Source organism: Theropithecus gelada, chromosome 15 (assembly GCF_003255815.1).
Source record: "Theropithecus gelada isolate Dixy chromosome 15, Tgel_1.0, whole genome shotgun sequence".
Lineage (NCBI taxonomy): Eukaryota > Metazoa > Chordata > Mammalia > Primates > Cercopithecidae > Theropithecus > Theropithecus gelada.
Genome location: NC_037683.1, coordinates 11,284,845 through 11,302,218, shown reverse-complemented (window position 1 = coordinate 11,302,218; position 17,374 = coordinate 11,284,845). Strand labels below are relative to the sequence as shown.

The 17,374-nt window shown below is 55.7% G+C and overlaps 3 protein-coding genes across 12 annotated transcripts in view; 1 reads left to right on the top strand and 2 right to left on the bottom strand.

The window, feature by feature from the left end:
* TTC16 (tetratricopeptide repeat domain 16) overlaps positions 1 to 3,144 on the top strand; it is a 16,984-nt gene extending 13,840 nt beyond the window's left edge. For both annotated transcript variants that reach the window (XM_025359942.1, XM_025359943.1), the window contains exons 13-14: positions 1,138 to 1,225; positions 2,225 to 3,144. In XM_025359942.1, coding sequence (XP_025215727.1) covers positions 1,138 to 1,225; positions 2,225 to 2,955 — 819 coding nt within the window. In that variant the 3' untranslated portion in view covers positions 2,956 to 3,144. The remainder of the gene's footprint in view (positions 1 to 1,137; positions 1,226 to 2,224) is intronic.
* Positions 3,075 to 6,991, bottom strand: TOR2A (torsin family 2 member A). 5 transcript variants are annotated; one of them, XM_025359947.1, is made up of 5 exons: positions 6,668 to 6,935; positions 5,859 to 6,124; positions 4,935 to 5,110; positions 4,118 to 4,245; positions 3,075 to 3,835 (listed from the first exon to the last, which is right to left on the bottom strand). In XM_025359947.1, exons 1-5 carry the CDS (start codon positions 6,816 to 6,818, stop codon positions 3,591 to 3,593), a joined length of 966 nt encoding a protein of 321 aa, XP_025215732.1. In that variant the 5' UTR covers positions 6,819 to 6,935; the 3' UTR covers positions 3,075 to 3,590. The 5 variants fall into 5 exon arrangements, with proteins under 5 accessions (XP_025215732.1, XP_025215736.1, XP_025215733.1 ...); XM_025359951.1 differs by lacking the exon at positions 5,859 to 6,124 and having other exon boundaries at positions 6,668 to 6,991; XM_025359948.1 differs by lacking the exon at positions 4,118 to 4,245.
* A 2,445-nt stretch (positions 6,992 to 9,436) lies between these two features.
* The window catches only part of SH2D3C (SH2 domain containing 3C), a 41,078-nt gene continuing 33,140 nt past the window's right edge, over positions 9,437 to 17,374 (bottom strand). For all 5 annotated transcript variants that reach the window (XM_025360092.1, XM_025360093.1, XM_025360096.1 and 2 more), the window contains 6 exons: positions 15,929 to 16,464; positions 14,203 to 14,318; positions 13,228 to 13,399; positions 11,676 to 11,787; positions 11,113 to 11,319; positions 9,437 to 10,044 (listed from right to left, as the gene is read on the bottom strand). In XM_025360092.1, coding sequence (XP_025215877.1) covers positions 9,869 to 10,044; positions 11,113 to 11,319; positions 11,676 to 11,787; positions 13,228 to 13,399; positions 14,203 to 14,318; positions 15,929 to 16,464 — 1,319 coding nt within the window. In that variant the 3' untranslated portion in view covers positions 9,437 to 9,868. The remainder of the gene's footprint in view (positions 10,045 to 11,112; positions 11,320 to 11,675; positions 11,788 to 13,227; positions 13,400 to 14,202; positions 14,319 to 15,928; positions 16,465 to 17,374) is intronic.

Below are 17,374 nucleotides of genomic sequence, written 5' to 3'. Positions count from 1 at the left end.
AAAAAAAAAAAAAAAAAAAAAAAAAAAAAAAAAAAAAAAAAAAGAAGAAAAGAAAAGAGGAAAGAAAACGCTAGCTCTTCAGTTTTCTCTTTTTTTTTTTTTGAGACGGAGTCTCACTCTGTCTCACAGGCTGGAGTGCAGTGGTGCAATCTTGGCTCACTGCAAGCTCCACCTCCCAGGTTCACACCATTCTCCTGCCCAAGCCTCCCAAGTAGCTGGGACTACAGGTACCCGCCACCACGCCCAGCTAATTTTTTGTATTTTTAGTAGAGACAGGGTTTCACCGCATTAGCCAGATGGTCTTGATCTCCTGACCTCGTAATCCACCCGCCTTGGCCTCCCAAAGTGCTGGGATTACAGGCGTGAGCCATCGCGCCCAGCAGCTCTTCAGTTTTCTAGCTCATGTTAGAATGAATATTAAAGTACACACCTTCCCTCTGTGTGCCCCCCGAAGTCAGAGGCTCCCTCCCCCAGGGAGATGTTGGGCTGAAGTGGATGGAGCCCAGAGCACAACTCCCAGCTGGCGCCTGGAGCACTATGGTGCACCTCGCTGTCTGCAGCTGTGAATGTGGGCAGAGACCTGCAGCCTAGGTAGGGTCTGGCTGTGGTGGCCAGCAGACCTGGATTCAAACTCGGCCTCTCTGCTCCTTGGCTGAGTGGCCCTGGGCAGGTTGCTTATGGGCTCTGAGCCTTAGTTTCCTGGTCAGTGAAATGGTCATTAGCAGCTCTCCCCATCCCTCCATCCCCACTTGTATTGGGAGAATGGAAGGGGGTAAAGCCTAGAGAAGCTCCTCAAGTCCTCCCTAAGCATTCCCCAGGGCACAGCCCTTTATAATTTACAGAAGCCTGTCCCATGCCTGAACTAATTTTCATTTTGCAGTTGAAAAAGCCAAGGCGCTAGCAGCCCCTTCAACACAACCGTCCTCATGGCACCATATGCCTGTCTGTCCAGCCTGGCCGCCCCGTTCCTGCCAGGCTTAGCCTCTGTGTGTCCCCACCCCACCCTAACCTGGCACCTTCAAGGACCTCCGAGCTCAGGAGAATGACCACCGAGCGGCCCAGGGCTGCTGGCCTTCTAGAGGCGCAGCTGCGTGGGCCTCCTGCCATCTGAACTACAAAGCCTGTTTCTTGCCATAGGAGAAGAAACCAAAGCTCACACCTAGCAAGGTGGCGTCCCTGTCTGAGAGCTACCTCGACCAGACCTCTTTAGCCTCCAGCATGAGCTGTAAGTCCCTGGGGCTCCCTCCAGGCCTCAGGAAGCTAAGGCAGCAGGGTGGTCAAAGGTCAGGGGTCGAAGAACGCTGGCCTAGGTGTGAGTTTGGCCCTGCTGCTGACAGCTGGGTGGCCTGGGGCGAGTGGCTCTACAGCAAGAGTAACACTCTTGCTGGGCCTGCCGAGGACTCAGCGGGCAGTGCCCAACACGGGCAGGGAGGCCGAGGCTTGCTCCAGGCCCTTCATGATAGCTGCTACTCTGCTCTCATCCCCTCCCAGCCCTGTCCCTGAAAAAAGCCCACAAACCTTGTGCATGGCCAGGAGGCTTTTAGCCCCAGTTCCGTGGGGCCCCAGCCTGGAGGAGACAGAAGTGAAGAACGGGGAGGCTGCTCCTCAGAGGCCCCAGGGCGGGTGTGTGCAGTCCTCGGTGGGGAGGGGAGTGGCAGGGCCCAGGCCCCTTCTTCATTTCGTGCATCCAGCAAACCCACCGAGTGCCCTGGGCCAGGCCTGTGCTCAACACTGGGCACAGGGATGACTGGCATAGTCCTTGCCCTGGGACATGAGCTCTAAGCTCCAACAGGAAGAAGGCTCCCAGGTGACCCGACAGCCAGGAAACAGGGCAGACACAGTGCAGGGGAAGCTGGGGCTGTGGGTGCATTTAGCGCCTTTTAGTGGGGACAAGGATGGAAGGGCAGGAGGGTGCCAGGCAGGGGGATGCAGGGGCCCTGCTGGGGCTGTCTGCTGCAACAGGAGCAGAGGGTAGGGGCAGCCATAGAGCAGAGGCCTGGGACTGGGAGAAGGGGGCTCTTAGGCATCTCCTCCATCTCACAGCCCCACCCCTCAGGGTCTGGGGCGCTGGGGGGCTGGGCGGGGGTGATCTGCAGGTCTTTCCCTTTGGCAATGTGAAGCCTCAGGGCCACAGGCCAGTGTGAAATTGGGAAGCCCCTTTTCCCGGAGCTGTCCAGGGCAGGTGCGGCAGGCCTGATGGGTGCTCTTGGCACACCCTTCCCAGTCAGGACCACATGCACCTCAGAGACTGAGACGTCGGCTATCTGCCAGGAATACAGGAGCACCTCAGCCACCGCCATGACATTCTCTGACTCATCACTGCTGAAGACGCAATCCTCAGACTCTGGGAACAACAGGGAGGCATTGAGCCATGGCCCCAGAAAAATCAAGGACATCCAGGGCCAGAGGCAGAGCCTTAGCAAGACCCAGGCCACCCAGAGCCAGAGGCAGAACTTCAGCAAGACCAAGGCCGCCGTACACAGGAGGAACTCCAGCAAGACCCAGGCCACCCAGGGCCAAGGGCAGCACTCCAGCAAGACTGAGGCCACTCAGGGCCAGAGGCAGAGCTCCAGCGAGACCGAGACCCCCCAGGGCCCAAGGCAGGAGCCCAGCAAGACCAAGACCACCCGGAGCCCAAGGCAGAGGCCCCGAAAGGTCAAGGCTGCTCGTGGCCGGAGCTGGAGACCCAGCAAGCTTGATGCCACCCAGGGCCGAAGCAGGGGACTGCTCCGAAGTTCCACCAAGACTGAGGCTTTCTATGACTCAAACTGGAGCCTCAGCAAGACTGAGGATGTTCAAGGCCAGGGCCAGAGAACCAGCAAGGCTGAGGCTGCCCAGGGCAAGAGCCAGGGCATGAGCTCAACTTCCAGCAAGGCTGAGTCCACCTGGGGACCCAGCCCGAGTGTCAGCAAAACTGAGGTTGGTCAGGACCTCACCTACTACGAAGCTCTCTGAAGGGACCATCTAGCCCCTCACTTCTTGCTAGGGAGGGGAGCAGTTCTACTCACCCCCCAGCACTGGCACTGAGCCAGCTGCCTCCTTCCAGAGCAATTAAAAGTCTTAGCAAACAGTCCTCTGGTCCCATAGCTGAGTTTATTATACTTGTTCTCTTCTTTTACAAAATTAAAAACTTCTAAAACCAGGCCCAAGTGGCAGCTTGAGTCCCTCCATTTATAGAAACCAAGAAGGTTCCACCTGGCTTGATGAAACGGACACAGGGTATGGGGTGGAGGGGAGGGGGCATGGTGCCCGACCAAGGAGGCAAGGGGCAAGGGTGGCAGACTGAGGAGGGAGCGCCGCCACGAGCCACAGTCCCTGAGTTATAATTCACAGTAAGAAGGCTCAGGCTGCAGGGGGAGGTCAAGGCTCAGTGAGGTTCTGGGGTGACCAGGGGTTTCCCTGGGGAAGGTGGCCAGGGCCAAGATGCTCTTGAGCCAGGTTAGAGGCCAGGGCCCTTCCCAGCCATCTGTCCCGTGGCCCAGCCGCCACTCCCTTCATCTCACTTGGTGCGCTGGGTTCCTGTGACAGAGGCCCCAGGCCTTTCCTGCATGGCGTGGCCATTAGAGGGGCCAAGGATACCACCCGGGGAGTCAGAGAAAGAAGGAGATTCGGGAGGCCACGGTCTTGCAGCCATTGGAGGAGAACAGCTGCTCATCCTCAGGGAAGAAGGTGGTGCTGTCCAGCACAGCCTGGACAACCTCATCCCTCGGCTCCAGGCCCAGCTGGGCCAGCTCGTTGAGCACGCAGTGCCGGACGTGGTGCCGCTGCAGTGGGAGGAAGGGCACCACTGCGTCTAGGAGGCGCTCTTCCATGATGCCCGAGTGTGAGAAGCCATCTGCAGGAAGGGCAGGTGGGGAGGGGGCCTTGTGCTTCACAAGAGGAGAGAAGCTGGCCCCCAACCCCCAGGGGCAGGACGGAAGATGCTGGCCTCAGTCCCCTCAGCCGCCTTCTGGGTGTAGGACTCAGGGCCTGTAAGGCTGACCCAAGGTCACAGAGCTGGGAGTGCCAAAGCCGGGCTCAGAACTAGCAGGTCAGTGGGCAAAGCATGAGACCCCGGGAAAGCCTGGCCCCTGGGTGTGGTGAAGCCGCCTGGGGAGGGCTGCTGAGCCAGACTCACGGTGTGGGTTATCCAGCACGGCGCGGGAGATGACTGGCTCCAGCTCCTGCAGGAGGATCTCCTCGCGGTCCCGGCGGCTGCGCCACGCCTCCAGTGCCACCTGGTTGATCTGCTCGCCACCCGTGTTGCTAAAACCATGGGGGACCCAGGCTGAGACTCAGACGAGGACTAGCGCAGGGCAGGATTGGACCCTCGCCTCCCCGCTGCCACCTGACAGGAGCACAGCCCGGTGCAGGTTGAGGAGCCAACCCCACTGAAAACGCTCCACTTCCCCCTCCATGGTGTCCATATCCACGGCCCCTGCAATTCACCTACACATGCCATGTACTTTACAGTTTACAAAACGCTTTTGGGTCCCTCAACTGACTTTCCCTCACTAAACTTCCAGGAAGATATCGGGGCATCATTATTGGCCCCGCTGTTCAGAAGCAGAGACAGAGGCTCAGAGAGGCGGAGCCATGCTGCCTGAGGAAACGCAGCAAGGATTCTGAGAGCTGGGACTAAAGGACAAGAACTCTGTTCCTGTTTGCCCCAGGCCTGTGTCCTCCTCACCACAAAAGAGGGAAAACTTCTCGACCTGGCAGGGCTTCCACAAGGAAGTGGTGATCAAAAAGACTGAGCCCAGAATGGGCTGAGAGTGTCCAAAGGGAATCAACCAGGCGGAATGACAGTCATCTCTGAGAGGGTGGGGGGCACTGGGAAAGCCCAGCTAAGCCCACGGGGAATTGGATTCTGCTGGGAGCACAGGCCAAGAGCTGTAGAGCTGAACCTCTGCGAAGTGGCCCCCCACCGTGCCCGCTGCAAAGCCGGGCCCCACCTGATGAAGATGAAGATGGCTTTGCGATAGTTGGTCCCATATACAACCCAGGAGGAGCCCAGGAAAGGCCGCAGGACTTCCATCAGGCCCGGGGGCATCTTGTCCATCTCATCGAAGAGGAAGAGGGAGCGGCCACAGGCAGTGAGGTTCCCTTGGACCCAGTTCTTAAGATCCTTCTGTAGGGGAGAGACAGGAGTTCCAGGCGGGGCTGGAGAAACTCCCCCAACCCCAGACCTCTTCCCAAACCAAAAACTAACCTCCTTTCTAGGGAGATGTGGTCTCCCAGAGAGCACCAACCTCTTAGTGAGACTGATGGTGAAACTGTATCCCAGAGAGGGGCAGAGACTTGCCCAAAGCCACACAGCCGGTCAGCAGCAGAACAGGGACTCAAACCCAAGCCTCCCACTTCCCTGTTCAGGGCTCCTTGCACGACACCTGCTGCTTTCTATAAAAGAGGAAGGCTCCTTCCCGCTCCCTGAAACTACACAGCAGTGTTGACAGCTGAAATTGATCAGCCTGGAGGGTACCTTGCAATCAACAACAGTAGTAGTAAGAGCCAGTATTTCCCGATGCTTACTCTGAGCCACAAATTGGGGCTGATTTCCAGCAAGACAACAGTGCAGATTATCTGACAAACATAGGTGCTCCATAAATAATATCTGCAATGATATAATCTCATGTCCCTCACAACAACCCTGGCACGTAGGTACTGCCAGGTTCCTTACTGCCCCAAGGAATCAAAGTACTCCCTGCCAGGTAGAATGGCACCTTCCCAAGTTCTGTGCAGGATGGGTCCTGAGGGCTGGGGCTGCAGCCGGCTGTGTGGCCTGGAGCAGGTGACTCCCCTGTCTGGGCTCAGGACTTACTCCCTAGGGTGGCACCCCATGGTGAGGAGAACAGTGGTCAAGGACGCATCCAGCCTACCTTGTAGCGCTCGATGTGGCTGGGGTGGGGGAAGTGGATGACGGGAGAAAAGTGGTGCACGCGGGGGCTGCGGAGGCCGCCCTGGAAGAGGTAGTGCGCCAGCAGGGAGCTGACATAGGATTTGCCGGTGCCGGTCCAGCCATGCAGGGAGAGGACCAGCGGCTTGGTGGGGGCAGGGTCGCGCACAAAGGCCTTCAGCGCCTTCACCACCAGCGCCTTGGCTAGATGCTGGCCGGCCAGGTGCTGAGCCAGGTCACACTCCAGACCTAGGGCCACAGGAGGATGGTGAGGACACATCCCACCAAGGCAGAGGTTCAAGGGGAACGTCATGTCTGGAACCTGGTCTGGAACGTCATGTCTGGACTCCTGTGTCCTTACGTTTGTCCAAGCTGTCTATGCACATGGCACGGGGACCTTGGGGTCTGTGGCGGAAAAGAGCCACCTTCGGGCCTGATTCAGCTCGGCAGCGCCCCCACCAGGCAGTCATCTAGATTGCACTCAACCCTAAATGCGAGCTGTCAACGAGGTCAGCCCCAGCCCCGGCCATCCCCAGGGTGCTCTTCTCCCTTGACGGCCAGGCCATTCCGGGGAGGCCCAAGATCTCCCCAAAAGGGCTCTGCTGGCTGAGGCCTCTCTCCAGGTTGGCAGGGCCTCCTGGACCTCAACGGGTACCCTCCACCCTCGCAAGTCTGCCGGCCCCGCCCCCCGGTCCCACCCTCTGAGTCCTCAGCGGCTCTGGCCGGGGCCAGCCGGGCTCCCAGCGCGCCCGCGTCCGCCCGCCCCACGCTCCGGGCTCCCTGGCGCCTCACCCGGCAAGTCGGGCCGGAAGTCGCATTCGCAAAAGGCGCCCAAGTTGCAGCGCAGGGAAGTCAGGTCCCAGGCGGCGGCCGCGGCCGAGACCAGCCCGAACAGCTCGAGGAGCGAGCCCCAGGGCCGGCAGCTGCGCGTCACAGCCGCCATCCGGGTGAGGCCCGAGCTCTGTGTGGAGCAGCCAACTGCCTCGCCCGGGAACTGCAACTCCCGGCGTGCAGCGCTCCGCAGCAGCCACGCCCATCGCCTACAACTCCCGACACCCCTCTCCCCGTCTCCAAGGCAGGCCCCGTCTTTCCGCAGCAGGACCAGAAGGTGGCCTCCAGGGGGAACCCGCGAACCGTCCAATCCGGGACGGCGGGCCGCGTTTCCATGGCCACGGTAACTAGGGGACCATCGTAGTAACTCAGAAAGAATAAATAAAGGATTATGACCACAAAGGGCGACGTAACAATTACAGCAAAAACTTGTGCGGAACCTTACACCTTGCAAAGCGACTTTCCCATGCTCCTTTTTTCTTTTATGTGACAAAAGTGCCCTTGCTAACAGTTTTTGGTGAGCACTTACTCTGTGCCATTAGTGCTAAATGTCTATATAACTTATAATATGGTAATAGTATCTGCTATCCAGAGAAATGGTGGTGTTTCAATGAGATAAAGGCACACAAATTGTTTGGCTCTGAAAGTGATCAATAAATGATTATCAACATTCCTTTGTGTATGAAACAGGACTGTCCCTCACCTAGCAGCAACTGTGGTCAAATGCTTGGCATCAGTTCTAGGAGATGGGTTTTGTTGTTGTCCCCATGTTAATAAGGAGGCATTTGGGACCGAAGAGGTTAAGCCTTTTACTCAATGTCACACAGCTGGTAAACAATAGAACTAAACCCAAGTCTGGCTGCTGCCAGAGCCCTAGTGCGCGGTTGCATGTTATCAGCCTCTCTTGGTCAAAAGATTCAGAAGGCAAAGGACTCCAGACGTTTGAGGTTCAGCGCACAGGCTTCCCAGGCCTCCAGCTTGGCCTGGATTCGTTTTGATCCCTGTTGCCCACCTCCCCCACCCACTGGAGTAAGGGAACCAAGACAACAGCCTTCATGGCCCACCTCAAAGACCCTGTCCCTACCAACCTCAACACATAGTCTCACACACACACACACACCCCCCCAAGGCTTCGGGGGCCAAATATCAAAGCCTGAAAAGAAAGAAGTAGTTGCGGCGGGTGCGGTGGCTCATGCCTATAATCCCAGCACTTTGGGAGGCCGAGGCGGACGAATCAACATGGCGAAACCCCGTCTCTACTAAAAATACAAAAATTAGCCGGGCATGGTAGCAGGCGCCTGTAATCCTGGCTACTCTGGAGGCTGAGGTGGGAGAATCACTTTAACCCGGGAGGCGGAGGTTACGGTGACATAAGTGAAACTCCGTCTCAGAAAGAAAAAGAAAAAAACAAAAAGGGAAGGAAAGGAAAGGAGGAAGGAAGGAAGGAAGGAAGGAAGGAAGGAAGGAAGGAAGGAAGGAAGGAAGGAAGGAAGGAAGGAAGGAGAGAGAAAAGAAAGAGAGAAAGAAAGAAAAAAGAAAAGAAAAGAAAAAGAAAATGAGTAGTTTCCACTAACAAGGAGAAAAAAGGAGAGAAGTCTGGGTCCGGGAAGCCAGGTGGAGCTTTTCCCACTCTGCTGCTGTGACCCGGGAAAAGTCCCTTCTCCTTTCAGGTATCAGTCTTCCAGAGGGGAGTTGGGATCATAGATTTCAATAAGCCCTTCCACCCCAGTTCCTCGGATTTTTGGTTGTGCATTTGTGGGAACTGTTGCCATGGCATCCCGGGGCAGGGCAGGCGGTAGGAGCACTGGGTTGGAATTAGCTGTTTATCTCTCCCACTGGTTTGTGAGCTCCCAGAGAGCAAGGACTGGGTTTTCATACTTGCTGTAACCCTGGCTCCTGGCACAATCTGGACTGTTGCAGGTGCTGAAGAAGTATTTGTTGTGAAGTCCTGATTAGGGAAAATGAGTCATGCTGATAGGACCAGGGGAAAGCAAAAAGAGAAAGCAGATAAGCTCAAAGTCGGCCTTTTTTTTTTTTTTTTTTTCGAGACAGAGTCTCGCTCTGTCACCCAGGCTGGAGTGCAGTGATGCGATCTTGGCTCACTGTCAGCTGCATCTCCTGGGTTCATGCCATTCTCCTGCCTCAGCCTCCCAAGTAGCTGGGACTACAGGCGTCCACCACCACACCCAGCTAATTTTTTGTATTTTTAGTAGAGACGAGGTTTCACCACGTTAGCCAGGATGGGCTCGATATCCTGACCTCGTGATCCGCCCACCTCGGCCTCCCAAAGTGCTGGGATTACAGGCGTGAGCCACCGCGCCCAGCCAGACGTCTGCCTTCTTGGTGGTTCAGGTCACACAGCCCTCCTGTGCCCAACTTCTCACCAGACACCTGTAGGTTAGCCCACTGCAACCTTGGTGTTATCAGTACTGCAGAAAGCCCTGTTGAGCACACAGCGGAAACACCATCCCATAAAAACTCACAGCAAGGCTTTGTCGCTTCGCAGTCAGCTCCTCTTCTGCTGACCTGCCCATCGCTACCTTGCAATGCATTTTCATGCTTTCTCTAATAAATCTGCCTTTCTTTACCTACAACTGTCTTGGTAAATTCTTCTTACTCCCATGCCACTGGCCCCAGATACTCACCACTCACTCACAACATTTGTTGAATGTTCTACCTTTCACCTGAGAAAAGGTGCTTCCTTCTACCCCAGGAGCCCGAGAGAAAGAATAAAGAGTCATAAAAGTTTATTATATGAAAGAAATAACATGGCTTCTGTACATCTATTTACAGAACACAGAGACTTATTTACAGTGAGACGGAGGCCTTGGTGTGGGTGAGGGACAGACGGAGAGTGAGGAGGCGTGAGCAGCCTGCCTCCCATGGCTCGAAAACAGGGAACCCCAGCAGGAAGGGGAGCAGCAAAAGCTGGTGGGGGAACCGGCGTTCCTGTTCTTCCTCAATGGAGACCTGGTGAGCGTGTAGCAGGTGGGATGGAACCCAGGGTCCATGCAGGACCCTGGAGGTGCAAGGGAGATGCTTGAGTTGAACCCAGAACATTCTCGGGTTGATCACAGTGTCCTTGGGGTGCTCTGGGGAAAGGTCTGTGCCCCCTCTGCCCCTGACGCTGTCCGCAGCTGCAGAGGGGAAACGTCCCGGGGATCACAGCTCGCTGGAGCGGACGGCAGGCTCCAGCTTGTGGGACAGGGCAGTGAGGACCTTGTCGAACTTCTCATAGCGCCGGGCCTGACTGCTGCTGGCACCCTGACTGCCCCAGAGGAGGCGCATCTGGAACTCCGTGCTGAATACCTCCAGGAGCTCCGGCCGGGCCTGGAACCCTGCAGTGTTGGGGCATAGGGTCAGGCCAGAGGCTGGGGTTCCTGTCCAGAGCCCTGGCATTCTTCAGGGCCCCCCTGTTAGGGACCTCCCCTCAACTCCGCCAGGGATCCAACAAGGTTTGTGAATCAACATGACCCTGTAGTTTAGCATCTTTGTCCTGTTATTTGCAGCGTATAATTTAAAAATGATTAGACCATAAAATACTAATGTTAAATATGTTTGCAGATTTTTGGTGATTTTTTTCTTTTTTCATATTTTTCTGTTAAGTTCCAAATTATTTCCTAAGAAACACACATAAATTTTAGGCCAGGCGCAGTGGCTCACACCTGTAATCCCAGCACTTTGGGAGGCTGAGGCAGGCGGATCACCTGAGGTCGGGAGTTCAAGACCAGCCTGGCCAACATGGTGGAACCCCGCCTCTACTAAAAGTACAAAAAATTAGCCAGGTATGGTGGCCCACGCCTGCAATTGCAGTTACTCGGGAGGCTGAGGCAGGAGATTCCCTTGAACCTGGAAGGCGGAGGTTGCAGTGAGCTGAGATTGTGCCACTGCACTCCAGCGTGGGCGACAGTGTAATACTCCATCTCAAAAAGAAAAGAAAAGAAAAGAGGCCAGGTGCGGTGGCTCACGCCTGTAATCCCAGCACTTTGGGAGGCCAAGACGGGCGGATCACGAGGTCAGGAGATCGTGACCATCCTGGCTAACCCGGTGAAACCCCGTCTCTACTAAAAAATACAAAAAAACTAGCCGGGCGAGGTGGCAGGCACCTGTAGCCCCAGCTACTTGGGAGGCTGAGGCAGGAGAATGGCGTGAACCCGGGAGGCGGAGCTTGCAGTGAGCTGAGATCCGGCCACTGCACTCCAGCCGGGTGACAGAGCGAGACTCCGTCTCAAAAAAAAAAATAAAATAAAATAAAAGAAAAGACATGAGAGGAAGGGGTCAGGGAGACAGGGCAGGACAGAGGAGTGCAGAAATGTGAATGGATGCCTTGGAGGAAAGGGAAACAGTGAGGCAGGTGGAGGGAGGCCCAGGCCTGCAAGCCCCCGAAGATGCCACCCGCCACTCACCCTGCAGCTTGACCTCAGCATTGGTGTTGTACAGGCCTCCGTGGTGTGCCACTGTCCGGGCAGCCTCCAGGTGGGCCAGCACCACCTCCACGCCATGCTCCGTGCTGCCCCAGGGCTCAGGGCCCTCGGGTGGGGCCGAGTCACACTCCAGCAGGGTGATGAGGGGCAGCACATGAGGAAACGTGGTGTTGCTCAGCGGCGGGCCTTCTGCAGGGAGAAAGGCAGCAGGCACTTAGAGATCCTGTAGTGCCCACCATCCACTGCAGTCCTGGAAGCCGAGGTGCAGGAGGGAACCGGCCTGGCTGAGGTCCCAGAGAGCCTCAAGGGCTTCTGACTCCTGGGACAAACCCTTCCTTTCGGATTCCCCCAACTGAACCCACAGCAGCCCTGGCCCAGCCCCAAGGGCTGAGCCTGGATGTGAACAAGGCTGACACAGCTGCCAGCAGAGACAGTGAGCTCAGGGAAAGTAGCTTGCACAGAGCTCAGCCAGGCTGTCATCCCTGTCCATGCTGGGACCCCAGGGAGGGCTGCAACCTGTCCAAGGTCACACAACAAGAAAGTACCTTTGCCCTCGTTGAGGCTCTTGAGAAAAGGCTTGAGCTTCTTCTCGTACAGGATGGCACCCTCCGTGTGTCGCTGCCGCAGGGCCACCCATGTCTGCTCCAGTCGAGAAATCTGGGGAGGCCAAACTGTGAGAGACCAGCCAGGCAGAGGGCCTGCAGCGGCCACCCTGCTGCCCTGCTGAGTGGACATCCACATGTGGGATCAGTATTATTATTATGGCCATCCTTTGTGTACTAGGGACAGTGATGACTGCTTTTCATGTCTACCATGAGGCTCTCACAAAACCCATTTTACAGATTAGGGGACTAAGACTCAAGAGAGGGGAATGACTTGCCCAAGGTGATTCTAAAAAAAGTGGCAGAGCTGGGAGCTGAACCCAGGACACTGCCTCTGGGACCTTGTTGTTCTTATTTATTTATTTATTTATTTATTTATTTATTTATTTATTGAGATGGAGTCTCGTTCTATTACCCAGGCTGGAGTGCAGTGGCGCAATCTCGGCTCACTGCAACCTCCACCTCCTGGGTTCACGCGATTCTCCTGCCTCAGCCTCCTGAGTAGCTGAGACTACAGACATGCACCACCACATCTGGCTAATTTTTCTGTATTTTTAGTAGAGACGGGTGTCACCATGTTGCTCAGACTGGTCTCGAACTCCTGACCTCAGGTGATCTGTCCTCCCTCCTCAGCCTCCCAAAGTGCTGGAATTACCGGCATAAGCCACCGCGCCTGGCCATTGTTCTTATTTATTAGGCATAGGAGAGGCAGGCTCAGCTCTGAAGTCAGCTAGACCTGGTTCAAGTCCTAATTCTTTCAGCCTCTGACCATGTGACCTTAGGTAAGGACTACTCTGTCTCAAACACTCCATTTGTAAAATGTGGACGCTGAAGGCACCTACTTCATGAGATGGTTCTGAGGAATCAGTGCTGGTTAAGTACTTAGTATACTACCTAGCCTATAGGAAATACTCACTAAATGGTTATCACTTTATTCTTATTCTTTTTTTTTTTTTTTTTTTGAGACAGAGTCTTACTCTGTTGCCCAGGGTGGAGTGCAGAAGTGTGATCTCGGCTCACTGAAACCTCCGCCTCCCTGGTTCAAGCGATTCCCCTACCTCAGCCTCCTGAGCAGCTGGGATTACAGGCACGCACCACCACGCCCGGCTAATTTTTTGTACTTTTTAGTAGAAACGGGGTTTCACCATATTGGCCAGGCTGGTCTTGAACTCCTGACCTCGTGATCCGCCCGCCTCTGCCTCCCAAAGTGCTGGGATTATAGGCATGAGCCACGGCGCCCGGCCTATTCTTATTCTTTAAACTCATATAATGCTCCTCATTCGTTTTATTTTACAAGCGAGGAAACTGAGGCCCAGAGAAGGGGAAGAACTTGCTGTGGGTCGGCACTTGCAGAACTCAGTTCTCCCGGGTACTCTCACCAATGGTGCCTAGAAACTCCAAAGCTCCTCCTGATTCCATACACAGCCATCCCAAAGGCACCCCAGGGCTCTTCCAGACAGTCTACCGGATGCCGGCTCTGCGCGGCTCTCAGTACCTGGGCCATGTCCAGGGCACCCATGACCGCCGCGAAGCTGAACATGTTGCCCATAGTTCCCCGCAGCTCTGCCGCCAGCTGAATGGTCTTGTGCAGCAGTGCTGCCCGCTCCTCCGCAGAGCCAGTGCAGCCCAGGATGTCCACGGCCAGCATGATGGACATGGTGTGGAACCTGTCAGAGCGGCGGGGTAAGAGGCGGCGGGCTCAGGGACAGCGGTGAGGGGTGCGGGCCTGGGGCGCTGCCTGCGGTTGGGCCGGGAGGGGCGGAGGGCGGAGCCAACGTGAGAGGTTGTAAGGGTCAATGGGATAAGGGGGCGGGGCCAGAGCTGTGGGTGAACAGGGAAATGCGTCACGCAGAGCAGTTTGTTTTTTGTTTTTGTTTGTTTGTTTTTTGAGACAGAGTCTCACTCGTCGCCCAGTCTGGAGTGCAATGGCTCGATCCCGGCTAACTGCAACCTCCGCTTCCTGGGCTTAAGCGATTCTCCTGCCTCAGCCTCAAGAGTAGCTGGGATTACAGACGCCCGCCACCACGCCCTGCTAATTTTTAGTAGAGACGGGGTTTCGCCATGTTGGCCAAGCTGGTCTCGAACTCCTGACCTCAGGTGATCCGCCCACCTCGGCCTCCCAAAATGCTGGGATTACAGGCGTGAGCCACCGCGCCCGGCCACGCAGAGCAGTTTTAAGAATGCACAAGGAGGACCCCGAGCTGATAGGCGAGGCCAGGCTGATGGTCAAGGGGATGATTGGTCAAGGGGATGCGAAAGGAAGGCGAATGCGGAGATACAGGATTCAGTCTTTGGAAATCAGCTTGCTTAGAGCGGGTTATCAGGGGTTGCGATTAGTCAATGGGATGGGAGGCGTGGCCAGAGCCCTGGGAGCCGAGCTGAGGCTGTGATTGGCCAACCCGCCCTGTCCAGCGGGGAGTGCGGTAGCCGGGGGTTCCCCGAGAGTCCCCGGGTGCCGGCGCTGTCTCACCTTTCCAGCAGGTCTAGGCGTAGTTGCCGGCCATGGGGGAGGGTGAGCAGTTCCATGCCCCAGCGGACTCCCATTAGGGTCTGCATCTCCTTGGTAACGCCCAGTATCCTAGCAACCTGCAAAGACGCCCAGAGGGCTGATTAATATACTGTCAGGGCTGGCCCCAGCCATCTGGGAGTCAGAGAGCTTTATCTAAGTGGGTAGCCTGGTTGGAAGGCGGAGTTTGAATTCCAGCTCCACCGCTAACCCTCTGATATGGAGCAAGTGACTCTGCCTTTCTCAACGAGCCTCAGTTTCCCCATCTGTGAAGTGAGAATTAATAGGAAAATGCCCAGAGGTGCCTGGCATATTAAATATTCAGTTAAGGTCGGCGGGGCGGGGTGGCTCACGCCTGTAATGCCAGCACTTTGGGAGGCTGACGTGGGCAGATCGCCTGAGATCAGGAGTTCGTGACCAGCCTGGCCAACATGGCGAAACCCCATCTCTACCAAAAATTCAAAAATTAGCCGGGTACAGTGGCGTGTGCCTGTAGTCCAGCTACTCGGGAGGCTGGGGCAGGAGAATCGCTTGAACCCAGGAGGCAGACGTTGCAGTGAGACGAGATCACGCCACTGCACTTCCAGCCTGGGTGACAGAATGAGACTCCATCTCAAAAAATAAAAATAAAATAAATAAATAATTAATTATTCAGTTAAGGTTAAGAGCCGGATACTTGTCCATTGCAGAGGGAAACCCTGAAGCCTAGGCAGGGAATGGGCTTGCCCAAGGTCACACACTGGGCCTAGAACCTGGGTCCTCCCTGCCACCCTGGACTCTTCATGGAGCAACATCTCTGCCTTGACGCTTTTCTTGCTTCCCGTGCTCTGAGACCAGTATAACCCGATGATCAATTTCTCCCAAGAAAGGAGAAACTGAGGCACAGAGAGAACTGGGGTCTTTAGATGTTCAATGATTCAACACAGCTAAGGCCCGGGCATTGACAACTTATGGGCCAAGGAGGTAATGATTTCTGCTTATTTGTCCACTAGAGGGGGTGGGGGCGGAGAGTCAGGCCTTTTCTAGTCCCAGGACAAGCTGGCTAACCCTCAAGGGGCTCTACGGCACACTACAGAAGTGTCCCCAAGTGCCTCAGGGAGCCAGAGACCACTGGGTTTCAGGTCTGCCCAGTTGTAGCCAAACTGACATCTGGAGGAAGCAAGGATATCGTGTGACGTGTGTGTGTGTGTGTGTGTGTGTGTGTGTGTTTTGAATAGTGTCATTCTGTTGCCCAGGCTGGAGTGCACTGGTGCGATCTCGGCTCACTGCAACCTCTACCTCCCAGGTTCAAGTGATTCTCCTGCCTCAGCCTTCCGAGTAGCTGGGATTACAGGTGCCCACCACGACACCTAGCTAATTTTTGTATTTTTAGTAGAGATGGGGTTTCCCATGTTGGCCTGGCTGGTCTTGAACTCCTCACCTCAGGTGATCCGCCCGCCTCAGCCTCCTGAAGTGCTGGGATTCAGGCATGAGCAACCACCCCCGGCCTTATGTGCTTTTTAAAAGGAGAAACTGGAGGCCCAGTGAGGCTAAATGACCAGCCCAGAGTCACAGAGCAGGCAAAGGACAGCCATGGAGCTAGAATCCAGGCCCATTTGTTGTACTTGGGGAATCTGGAAGCCAGTTTCTCATTGCCCTGCCCCATAGAACGGAGATGCTCCCTCTACCCCAGTGCACAGCCAACACCTACCAGGCAGTCCACCTTGGTGACATGCCGGGCCAGTGTCCGGGCATCCACCTCTGCCAGCAGCTCCTTCACCTTGCGCAGAAGGCCCACCTCCAGCGGTCGGTTATCCCTGGGGATCAGTAGTGACTGGAAGGTGGCCGGGTTGAAGGAAGAAGTGACTTCCACGATGGGGACTGTGAAGGTCTTGCCCCAGTCCTCCTCGGGGGCCCCATTTTCTGACAGTTCCTTTAGCTTCTCCCCATAGCTCCTGGCCTGCCGGCTGGAGGCCTCAGCTGCTGCCCACTCTCGGCTGCCACGCACGGGAGGCTGGAGCTGGCAGTAGTGGCCAGAGTCCGGGTCACTGTAGCTGCTGAGTGATGGTGACGGGGAGGTCTTGCAGAGGGTGTGGGAGGGGCTGGTGTGGGGGCCCTTGTCTGACTCCCCATGGGTCTTTGGGGCACTTCCGGGACACAGCTGGGGCTCACTGGAACGGCGGGTGACAGGGGAGGCAGGCAGTGCTGTGGCAGAAGGGGCTGCAGGGGCGGCATGGACACGGGTTACTGCAGAAAGAGAGAGAGGCCCCGTTATAGCAGCTCCCCACCAAAGTGAGATTCCCGCACCCCTTCCCAAAGAGCAGGCTCCCTCACTCCTTGTAGGGAGTACAGAGGTGATGTCCCCACCTCCCTGCATCACCAGAGACCAGGGCCAGCTGACTCTGGCAAGCTGACCAGCCCAGGTGATGCTCTGAAATCACCAGGACCTATGAGTTTGCATGGCCCCACCCTGAGGCTGCTGCAGCCTTGGGGACCCACTGCTTGGAGGAGCTTCAGTGATCCAGGGAAGCTGAGTATCTGCTGGAGTTTCTTGTGCCACACGCGATTGTTTCTCAACGAGTTAGCAATAATTATTTCCTTTTTTTTTTTTTTTTTTCAGTCAGTGTCTCGTTCTGTCACCCAGGCTGAAGTGCAGTGGCGCCATCTAGGCTCACTGCAACCTCCACCTCCTGGGTTTAAGCAGTTCTTCAATTCTTGACCCTCAGCCTCCCGAATAGCTGGGATTACAGTCATGTACCACAACGCCCAGCTAATTTTTTTTTTTTTTTTTTTTTTTGAGTCAGAGTCTCGCTCTGTTGCCTAGGCTGGAGTGCAATGGCACAATCTCAGCTCATTGCAACCCCCGCCTCCCAGGTTCAAGCAGTTCTTGTGCCTCAGCCTCCAGAGTAGCTGGGATTACAGACGTGTGCCACCGCGCCCGGCCTGAATTAGCAATAATGATTTGTTGCTATACATTGTGTGCCCAGGAGCTGGCAACATGCTGGAGACATAACCACGGTAAAACCATCATCAAACCTCAAAGACGATATTTACTGAGCTCTTAGTGCCTGCAAGACCCTTCTTTGTACCTCAGTCTATTTAACCCTTTCAATGTCCTATGAAGTAAGTACTTTTTTTTTTTTTTTTTTTTTTTTTT